This window comes from Salvia splendens, chromosome 17, assembly GCF_004379255.2.
Source record: "Salvia splendens isolate huo1 chromosome 17, SspV2, whole genome shotgun sequence".
In the NCBI taxonomy this organism is placed as follows: domain Eukaryota; kingdom Viridiplantae; phylum Streptophyta; class Magnoliopsida; order Lamiales; family Lamiaceae; genus Salvia; species Salvia splendens.
The window spans coordinates 7015394-7027365 of NC_056048.1; the positions used below are offsets into that span (position 1 = coordinate 7015394).

At 34.3% G+C, this 11972-nt stretch overlaps 1 protein-coding gene across 1 annotated transcript; it reads left to right on the forward strand.

Moving 5' to 3' along the window:
• Positions 1–1210: 1210 nt before the first annotated feature.
• Positions 1211–7677, forward strand: LOC121774232 (malate dehydrogenase, chloroplastic-like). Its single transcript, XM_042171140.1, has 10 exons — positions 1211–1695; positions 1820–1885; positions 4975–5014; positions 5590–5679; positions 5764–5847; positions 7025–7060; positions 7163–7252; positions 7337–7446; positions 7523–7592; positions 7666–7677. Exons 1-10 carry the CDS (start codon positions 1211–1213, stop codon positions 7675–7677), a joined length of 1083 nt encoding a protein of 360 aa, XP_042027074.1.
• Positions 7678–11972: the final 4295 nt, after the last annotated feature.

Sequence of the window (11972 nt, forward strand, 5' to 3'; positions counted from 1 at the left end):
TCTCAAGTCAGAGAAGGTTTCGAAGTTCTGTGGTGAAACCGAGTGCCATGAGTGTTCGGTGAGAATCGTCCATAGTGTTGTAGCAACTGTGACTGTAGCAATCTGTGTGGTCTTAGGGTTTTCGTGTGGTTCTTGAGTTGTAACCGCTTCCTTCCCTTAAGATCTTCCGTAGAAGGGTGTATCGTGTATGGTCATCACATCTTAAAAGATTTGCACTCCATCAGGTCCTCAGTAGAAGTCTCATTTTATTATTTTCGTCTGGATCACTATTAAAAGTCTCATTTCATTTTTTTTTATTTTTGGCAAGTGGTCTCACGTTTCATTAACTCATATTTTATATTTTATTATATTTGACCACATTAATAAACTTGTATGGATATATTACCCACGTTTGTGAGTTGTGATTTACATGAATGATTTAGTACCCCATTTGTGATTTTGTTCTGTTTTGTTTGTGTTCGTATGTGTTGATACTGTTCTGTTTTTACTTAGGGTGTACATGGTTCGGCAGAAGACGTATACCATCCGGTAATGGACATTGGGTGTCAACCTCAAGCAGACATTCAGACTGACAATTCATCATTCCCAGTTGTTGAGGACATTACCCTTGAAGAGTTCATGGCCGACTTGCAGACCCCTGTGCAAGCAACTGATGCAACTCCTATTCCCGAACCAAATGCAGGACAATTACCCCACTATGAGGAAAATTGCCCTACTGTGGAGTATGTGCCGGACGGATGCCATCTTCATAACGAGGGTTCTCCGAGTGATGATGATGATGAGGACGAGGTTGGACATTTTATCTCTTTGGCAAACATGTGTCGGGATGAGCAACTATTTACATCCTATTACGAATCCCTACATCAGCAACAACCAGATGAAGTTGGGGAACAACAACGGTCGGCGGAAGTGGAGCATGAAGGACAGGGGTCTGGACAGTCGACTGGTGATGGTAGTGGAGGGTCGAAGAAACGGCGCAAGTATTCTCGTGTTGTAGAACAAAGGAGCGAGACGGATGCAAACCATTACGCGATCAAGAAACAGTTGATGAGCTACAGGATCTGCAGGATCAAGAAGATTTGGAGGGATTAGAGAAGAATGGTATAAAGTACACCCCATTCAAACTGACCAGAGAGTTCCAGTTTGGAAGCCTGGTGATATTTTTAAGGAACGAGATTTCTTCTACGAGGTCATTCGTCAGTACGCGATAATGACCAGACGACCTGTCCATGTAGCAAAAAATGATGGCAATCGACTTTGTGCCATATGTAGAGGCAAGGCATGTGAATGGTATGTGTATGCAAGGAAGATAGAATCCCACAACAATACCGATTATGTGGTAATAACTATGCAGAGAGATCATGCTCACACGTGTTCGCAAGTGTTGGATCAGAGATGGCTCACGTCAAAATGGCTAGTCGAGCGATACTTGGAGAAAATCAAAGCGAATCCCCACATTCCATTGTCAGCGATACGACAGTGTGTGGATGAGGAGTTCGGGCTGAAAGTTGGTAGAATGAAGGCATACCGCGCAAGAGACACTGCATTGGAAGGTATTTTTGGCAAGGCCGGACGCCAATACCGGAAACTGTTCGACTATAAATCTGAATTGGAACGAACACATCCTGGGTCGAGTGTGCATATAAATACTTACTACCACAGGATAATTCTGCATGCGGTGGTGCCATTTCAATGGTGAATGCTTGGGATGATGATCTCGATTTTGCGGTCGAGATAATTGGGAAACGGCGGTGAGATATCGCTGCAGATCCCCAAAGCCATGAGGATGATAATCCAGAGCGCTTTCTCGGTGGTGCAGCGCTGTGGACGCCGTTGATCCGAAGGGCGACGCGTTCTCTCTCTCCGATGAGAGATCGAAGAAGAAGTGATGCAAACAGGAAAGGTGTATTCTGTTATTTGAAAGATTCCTTAGTTTAGATTGGAGGGGCGGGGGGCTAATCGTGGTTCTTGAGCGAAGAAGAGTGGAAGGTTTCCAATGGAAATAGAGGTTGAAAGAAGCATCGACGGCGACGGAATTGGAGATGGATGTACAAACTTCAAACATTTGATTGTGTTGTGTAAATTGATTTTGGATTTTCTCAAAGAAATGATGATTGATTATATATGTATCATTTATAATAAGAAGAAACGGATGTGTTTCAACTTTGAGATGATTGGGGAAACAAGGTTTGAGAAATTGAGGGGTTTTAATTAGGGCTAGGATTTTTGGCTTGGAAGGATGTTTCGAAATAACATATTTATCAATTTTTAAAATTTGTTGATATTTATTTTTATTTTTAGTGTTATATGAATTCTATTTAAATTTGTATGCATTTGATTTACGTTTTTATAAAATTATTTCTAAAAATATAATATATCAATATTTTCGTGTTCCACTTATTTAGGATAGTAAAGTAGTAGTAACAATATATTCTATCACGTCCCCAATGTATGTCATTTTTAGTTAATTTTTGTATGTATTTAATTGTTCTTAATTGCATAAAGAAATGGACACAAAATGGCATACAACAAACAAATATATGAAATTATGCTTATTGTTTTTTTGTGGTGGAGATAAAAGAGTACATTAATTGTGGTTATTGGAAGCTTGATTAATTTTATAAACAATGTAAATTTCATATAATTATCTTAAATATGTGTATATGATTGGTTTATTTCTAAAGTTGCATTATTTATGTTTTTGTGATTGTAAATTTAAATTATTTTACATAATATGATTTTCAATCATATTAGTAGCAACTCTTCATACATATATGAGTAATTATATTAGTAATTATTGAAACGTTACAACATGGTATTCAATGACTTATTAAGTTAATGACGATAATGTAGAAATTTCAATGGAGTGGTTCGAGTATTGCAAGGGGAAGGCCTGGCAGTGAATGATCGTTACAAATCTAATTAATCACTGATTATAGTGGGGGGAAATAAAATGTCATGGTCTGCAAATAATAAAATTATTAATTGGTTTGGAATTCTTTGCAAATGGCAAGAGAAGCTTGATCGATTTCATTAACATACAAATTAATATAGGAATGAGAAAGGTGCAGAGTTTTGAATCAAAGAGTAATCTATAAATTCTCTTCACAAAATAATTTTTCCAATCAAAATTCCTCGAAGAGCTGATGCAAGGTACACCAAAATTAGTGGTGATGCTGAAGATGATGAGCTCGATTTTGGGGTTGACGTCGTTAATATAATTGAGAAATGACGTCTCTCTCCGTAGATGAGTTCTTCAACAGAGGCATGAGAGCTCACGAGGGAAAGGACAGCGTTGTGAGAACCGAGAGTGAGGACGACGCCGACAATTACACGCCGGAGACAAAGAGGTCGCGATAGTGAGAATGAGAGTTTGAGGGAGGAGCCTCACTTATCAATAATCTAACAATGTTAGTAGTAGTTGGGTCAAGTTGCAATTACTCCTGTGGGTGTTATTAACAAAAATTTGGATGTATTGTCATAATACTAATAAAATTAAATATAGATTATTTATTTTGCTAAATTCACTAATCAACAATTTTGTGTGCATATTTTTTTTAATAGAAGTGAGAAAGTTTATGAAAATTAATACTAATGCATATCTCCATGTAATTGAGATGAAGGTAACAGTTACATCCAGGGTTTTTTTTTTTTTTTTTTTTTTTAAAAAAAATTAACTTCATATATTTATATCATATATATGAAGGAGGAAATTACAAATCAACTCCTATAACAAGGAGGAAAGACAAATTACGCCACCCAGGGTTCGAACTCGAGACCTCCAGGATGGACGCGGTATCCAGCACCCTTTACCGCTAGGCCAAGGGGCTTGGATAACAGTTACATCCAGGGTTCAATGTTTAGCATTTAGGATTTATGATTGATGGTTTAGTGTTCAAGTGTATCGAGCCATTCTAATTGATCTCAAATCTAGAAGCTAATAGGGTTTTTTTTTAAGATAATAGGGTTTAGGGTTTAGTATTTATGTTTAAGAGTTCATAGTTTTTTTTTTTTTTAATTTTTTTTTAAAATTAACTTCATATATTTATATCATATATATGAAGGAGGAAATTACAAATCAACTCCTATAACAAGGAGGAAAGACAAATTACGCCACCCAGGGTTCGAACTCGAGACCATGGACGCGGTATCCAGCACCCTTTACCGCTAGGCCAAGGGGCTTGGATTTAAGAGTTCATAGTTTAGTGTTTATGGTTTATGATTTAAATGTATCGATCGAGCCACTCTTATTGATCCAAAACTCTCTTTTATATATGTATAGATTTGCACAATTTTTAAAAAAAAAAAACAGAATGTCATCATGTTTTTTAAATTAAAATTGCAATTTCTTGATATGAGCATATAATCAGATTTACAGCCAAGATTCAGGTAAAAAAACCTACTATCAGTAAGGATTATCAAGTAGGCCGACCCAGTGTAAGATATCGAATACAGATCTAAAACTCTCAAAATAGAATAAGTGATCAACAAAGTAAAATTGAACTGGGACGGATGGAGAATTTTATTGATATTTGGCTCATTTGTTGGTCATGATGAGTATATTTTAAAGTTTTTTTTTTTTCAAAAATTAACTTCATATATTTATATCATATATATGAAGGAGGAAATTACAAATCAACTCCTATAACAAGGAGGAAAGACAAATTACGCCACCCAGGGTTCAAACTCGAGACATCCAGGATGGACGCGGTATCCAGCACCCTTTACCGCTAGGCCAAGGGGCTTGGATGAAATGAAGTTAAGGGTTTTAGGATTTAGGTTTCAAGGTTTGGGTTTTTAAAGTTAAGGGTTTAGGATTTAGGTTTCAAGGTTTGGGTTTTTAGTGTATAGGGGCACTATATTGCAATGAAATGAAGCTCGACTAGGAAGTGTCTCACCAGTGCAATCTTAAATTATTGCAACGTAAACTTTCTCCTGCAGTTATAACTCAACGGTTAATTCATATTTTCACAGAATTACTATGCTTGATGTAGTTAGAGCTAATACCTTTGTGGTAAGATATGTTTCTACCATAATTTTTTTTTTATGTTTTATAATATATCCATGAAAACATGTGTCTGCAAGTTAATTGATCTGCGTGTAGCTTTGGTGTGCCTAATCGTTCCCTCTGACTTCTATTTGTATGGTTGTTTTTATGTACTTTTGAGTTTATTTTTCATCATCCGCGCTGTCTCTCTCTCTCATTCACATGCTAGCATGAGCATCCATCATCCTGAGATGATTCTTATGAGATGCGACAATATGGTGGTTCATGTTTTAAAACTATTAGCTGTTGAATGTAACTATCAGAAATCTGAAACCTGCTCACATTCTGGCGTGTGTACCTTAATAATTGGATACTTTCACCAGAAACATAAAGTACTCTGTTTCATTTCTTTATAAACTGTGGAATTCATTTACTTATGGTATTCTGCATCTTTAGTTGGAGTACCTATTATTAACTGATCAACTCAAACTCTTGTTTTTGCACTTTGCTAGTTGCCACTTAATGAAGTGATCATCTATAATATATTTCAGTTGTCTTTGCTATTTCTTAACCACTTTTCATTTCCAACATTGTACTTCAAGGCTGAAGTGTTGGGGCTAGATCCACGGGAAGTTAGTGTTCCAGTTGTAGGAGGCCATGCTGGTGTAACAATACTGCCCCTTCTGTCACAGGTCAATACAATAACAAGATTTTGCAGTATTAATGTAAGAATTCTGCGCTGTAACATTTTATTATAATCCCCCCTCCTTATGTAGGTAAAACCTGCATGCTCTTTCACCAAAGAAGAGACTGAGTATCTGACATCTCGCATCCAGAATGGGGGGACTGAAGTAGTTGAGGTAGGCTTGAGTATTGGTCGGAGTTCTCTGATAAAATTCCTTTTTTCTACACAAGCTGCAGATAATTGTTTTTCTATTAGATGCTTCTCTTGCATCGTTATGAATTATATGTACCGGACTTATCTTTCAAGTTCTAAACAGATTGCTTGCTACTTAGTTCAGAAAGTGTCATGCCCATATCTTTCAAGTTCTAAACTACTTAGTTCAGGAAGAGCCATGCCCCTGATACACGTCGTGCGGTAGCTTGCTGTTAGAAGAGTTGGAAGTCTTTAAAAGTCTTATCTTAATGTTAGAAGTCTAGAAAGCTATCTTTATATGTTAGAAGTCTAAAAGTTATATCTTACATGGTATATCTTTATTCCTTAGCCTTTTGAGAGTCTTTATATAGGTCTCTTAGGTTTGAGAGGGGTATCCATAATCTTGAATTTCGTATAAAGACGGTCATATACTGTAGGGCCTCGTAAGAGGATGATCATTTGCTAAGTTTCAATTATATTTTCTTTCCCTTGTCTCTCGCATCTTTTCTATAACAGCCCCAGATGGCAAGCCATTGAACCCAATCCTCCTAAACTTTATTGTTGGAAAAACCACATAGATATGGAAAGCAAACCTAAATGTTCTGCCGAATGTATTTGACTATTTTTATCTCCGTATTCACTTCTGAATCCTGTAATTTGTGTGGGATATCTTGCAGATTCCATTCAAATTCACGAAAGATGTTCAATATGCTTGACTGTTCAGGTTTATATATTAGTATTTGTATGGGGGCAAAATCTGAATCTAACTACTAATTTGTATTGTTGTGACCTACGAATATTTTGTCACACATTAGGTTGGCCCATGAACCCTGTAGAGTTTATAGTTGTGTAAGTGCTGTTAATTAACTTACCTCTGTTATGTTTCTTGTGTTATTTATTTATGCTTTCATGTTACTAATAACTTAATATTGTGAACATGGTTTGTAAGCATGAATGTATTCGACCTTTGCTTGGTGCTTGTGCCTCCCTTCCATCCACATATCTCTATGCTCTCATCAGCATTCATGTCCACTGGGCAAGAAATGGTCCCTAATTGTATCTCATTACCATAAACATAGATAACTGAAAAAATTGTCATTTTCTCTATCTTCAGCAGTAGTAGTGCTGTGATTGACTAATACTACTGGTTACCATTGCAGGCCAAAGCTGGTGCAGGTTCTGCTACTCTTTCTATGGTATGCTGCTATCCCAACATCAGTTTCTTTGTATTTTTTGTTTTGGCAATTGCATGGAGAATATCTGCAAATTTTAAACAAGAATATGAATAAATGATGCAGGCATATGCAGCAGTCAAATTTGCTGATGCTTGCTTGAGGGGATTGAGAGGAGATGCCGGTGTCATTGAATGCGCATTTGTGCCTTCTCAGGCACGTTTTTGTTTGTAGGATTGCAAAATGAGATGTTCCTAAATCACTATCCTTGAAATATTAACCCGCAGATTTTTGCCTCAGGTAACAGAGCTTCCATTCTTTGCATCAAGAGTGCGCCTTGGTCGCAGCGGAGTCGAGGAAATCTACCCTCTTGGTCCACTTAATGAATATGAAAGGTCTGTCAAGAGTGTGTTCATATTCTCCAGTTATAATTCCTAGTTTCATTCCGAGTTTGTTAACAATTGGTTACTGGCTGCTCGTTCTCAGGGTCAGTCTGGAGAAGGCAAAGAAGGAGTTGGGTGGAAGCATTGATAAGGGTGTGTCCTTCGCAAAGAAGGTCTGTTTTCGAATTAGTTGTATCATATGTTCACGACGTGATGCTGCTTGTTGTACTGGGTTTTCGATTGTAGTTTCAGGCATGAATGCCTCTTGAAAAATGAGTCTTCTCTTATGACTCTTTGTAGCTTGTCCCTTTGTTACTCTTCACATTTACAAATAATTTGCAGCAAATCCATTCCAATTTCAACTTCCTAATAACAATCGTCGCAATGTTTGAATACAATTTCAACATCATGTCCAAAACGTAACCAAGAAGTGGTTATGACTTTGAGATGTTGATACAAGAACTTTTCATATTTGATAAACTGATTCAAAATATTCCATACTCTAGGGCCCAGATTATAGAATGAAAATTTATTTGTGACGCTTTTTTATTTGTAGTACTTAGCAAAAATTATCGGTAGTTGCAGATTTTACTGTAGGTATCAAATTTGTTACCATAGTTGTCAAAAAACTTTCGTCTCTTACTTTTATCTATAATGAATTTTTCTCGCATTATACATTTCATGCTTACACCACATGACGATATGAGCGGAAATGGTAAAATTATTTTCGAAGGAATAATTTTTTTTGGCAGAATCAACACTTTACTTGTTCATAGTTTATTTGATTCTTATATCATTTGTAGTTCCTAAATATTATTTCTTGTATTTTATGTATCTATCCAGCAAGAGAACTATATTCTTCTTTCTACATTCAACTTTTAATTCATTCCATCATATCAGGATGACATTCGTATTGAAACAGTGCGATGCATGTTTAATCTTGCCTCGCAAATTTTAATCTTATTACTCCATTCGTTCCATTATAAGGGAGTCACTTCTTTTTATTATGAGATTTAGAAAACTGAATCTCTTAATAGTTAATCACTAACTAAATCTCGTGGCTAAAAAGAAGTATGTCGCTTATGTGGGACGGATAGTGATATAAGAGAAGTAATCATAGATAAATTTGGATTGATTTAATAGATAGTGTTAGATTAATTTAATCTTGAATGTAGTTTTTAATGAATATAGTTTCTGACGTATCTCTCAATTCGGAGCAAGCAGTGGATAATATCTGTCTACTTGCATTTGGTGTATACTCTCTTTCAAAAATAATGGGTTTCTGATGTGATTTTCTTGTTCCTTTGTGTTTGGGCCGGCCTTCATTTTCTGATTTCTTCTGTAGGTATTGATGTTGTTTGGCCCATATGTTGTATTATATTTTAGGCAATGCTCTTTTTACCTCTATGCAACTCACACTTTATAAATAAACTAGTGTCACCCCCGTGCGATGCACGGATAGATTTAATTTCACTATAGTAAATTCATATTTTGAATTAATTAAAATCAGATATAACTATTTTATCAAATGATTAAAAAATCACAAACATATAAAACAATTTAAATATACTATTTAATACATGTGGGATGCACACATGTTAATTTACTTAATATTAATCAAAATTTATAAAAATAAAGTAATCACTAAAAACCTAAACCTCGAAACCTAAATCCTAAACCCTTAACTTCAGTAGAAATTATAAATTATTGAGCTTCATTTCATTACAATATAGTGATCCTATATACTAAAAACCCAAACCTCGAAACCTAAATCCTAAACCCTTAACTTTAAAATATACTTATCATGACCAACAAATGAGCCAAATATGAGTGCGTTTAAAAGCTAATTTTTTTTAAAATGTCAATACGATCATATTAAAATTTCAATACATATTTGTGTTGACATTTTAATAAACTATCTTGACATTTAAATATCAGACTTAAATTAAAAAAAAGCTTTTTAATTCTGTAAATATGAATTAACCATTGAGTTATAACTGCAGGAGTAAGTTTACGTTACAATAATTTAAGATTACACTGGTGAGACATATATTGAAAAAAAGGTAAGAACACGTGGATTGTAAACTACCAGAAGTCATATATTTATAGTAAAATGTAAACTACCTCATATATATTATTTATTACTAATTAACTATGAGTGATGACCATTAACTCGATCCACCATGTAATGTAACGTTAAAAACGTACAAAAAATTAAATCGCCAATAATTTGATAATCAAAATAGAGTGAAAAATTAATTTGATGTCATATATTTACAACCCACTGCCTATCTCCCTCAATCTACCACTAATTCAACCTCAGCCTTGTTTAATTATTTTCCTCCTTCATCTCCAAATGGATAATTTGTGCATGTACGCAAAAACAATGTGATATTTTATGTTCTTTGTCTTCTTTGCTTCCTTTTGACATTTCCTTGACTTTGGGTGTTTTTTTTGCATGACCAATATGAAAGTGCCGAAGTTCGAGACGAATGTAAAAACATTAGCTACGATTTCTTTATTTATAAAAAAAGAACTATTATAGATAAGACGGAAATAAACTCAAAAATAACACAAACTAACATTAATAAAAAGTTAAAATATAAACTAATTTCATGCACTTCGGCATAGAATAAGCCTAAAATAGGATTTAAAAGTGATCTTTTTCTTTCATATTCTCCCACACGACTCTTTGTCCATAATCTCCGACTTGGATCTTTGGCTCTTTGCTTTTCACTCTCTCTCATAGGACTATAGCTCCACCGTCTCCATACACCGTTCAAGGAGAACTCTCGTCGTCGGCTGTTGGAGTTGAATCAAGGAAGCAGTAATAAAAAAGCATGTATTTATAGACATAAACTAAAAGTTAACAACAATTACAACACCTTTCAAGTTTTACCTTACAGCATAGACACAAAAATACATTTATCTAAATAATCAATAACATTAAAATGAATAATAAAACCTTTCAAATTTTATTGTGTCTCTTGTAGTTTACTATTCACTCTTCATCATAAAAATGCTTCAGAAAAGCATCTGAAACCCCCTCCCCCAATCATAAGATTCATAACATCAAGTACAACACTAAACAAATCTTACTAATTCATGTGTACATATTAAAATTCCTCTAAAATCTCAACTCTCAACTATTCCCTAAAGCATGGAATAAAAACAATTACAAAATGCAGGAAAATAAGAGGATTCACCTGTTTTGACGTTTGTACGAACATCATCGTTGCAAGAGAATTGCAGCGTGGAGACGGTAACTATCCTACTTTTTGCAATGTTTGTTTCTAGCTCGGATTTCAGTATGGAAAACCAATATATAAGCGCCGAAATCACTCTTTTCATTGAAGGGGTTCATTGCAATTTATATTCCAAAACTTATCACATTAAATTTGTTGAGTAATTGTGAGTACGTTTTGTAACTGCAACCCACATTTAAATATATATTTATACTATGCGATTACATTAAATGCTGAAATGCTTCTTTGTATTGAAAGGGTGCATTTCAATTTATATTCCGAAACTTATCATTAGTATAAATCACATTAAATTTGTTGAGTGCTCGTGGGTGATGTTTTGAAACTGCCACCTACATTCAAATAGTATATATTTACATCGGTTACATAATTTCTAGTCATGGATTTGATTAGATACCTTCAAAATTGTGCTTACTGCAATTTAATGAGTTTAAGTGAAAGATGTAATAGTTTTTCTAAATTGCATTTACCTCCCTTGCATAAAATTTTTATTCAAAAGGTCCCAAAACTCAACTTTTATATATATATAGATTAAAAAAAGATACTAAATAAATTGTGCTTACTGCAATTTAATGAGTTTAAGTGAAAGATGTAATAGTTTTTCTAAATTGCATTTACCTCCCTTGCATAAAATTTTTATTCAAAAGGTCTCAAAACTCAACTTTTATATATATATAGATTATAAAATTAATATATAAAGGTAAACGTTCCATTAACTCACATTTTATATTTTATTATAGAATTAATATATAAAGGTAAGACTTTTTCTACCACTTTCATTTTCATTTACAAAATCAGACAATTTTTTTTTAAATATGCACCTGTCACAATTAGACTTCTATTGGAGAAGTGAGGAAGAATTAACATTGGTTTATTATTTGTGAGACTTGTCCATCATTACTTTAGTTTCATTGATGCAAAAATGTCAGAGCCTGTTAGATTATGAACTCTATTGTGGGCTGGGTGATTTTGCAATTTGAAAATTCATTTTTTCACTTTGTTGTTATGTTAATTTTTTGTTTAATACAATATGTGAATTTAAGTGTGTTAGCAACTCGATTTGGGTGTCCATCTTGGAATGAGTTTTTTTTTGTCTTGGAGCTATTAAATTATCAACATTGTCACGTCTAGAATTTACTTCACTTTTTAATTAATTTGTTAGCATTCTGTTTCTTTATTTGTGACGTATACTTGAATTTAGTTGGCCATTTGCTCTCACCAACCGTTAGTTACCTGATCAAGCGATTGGGGCAAGAAATAGACTATTGTAACTATAAATAATACAGCAAA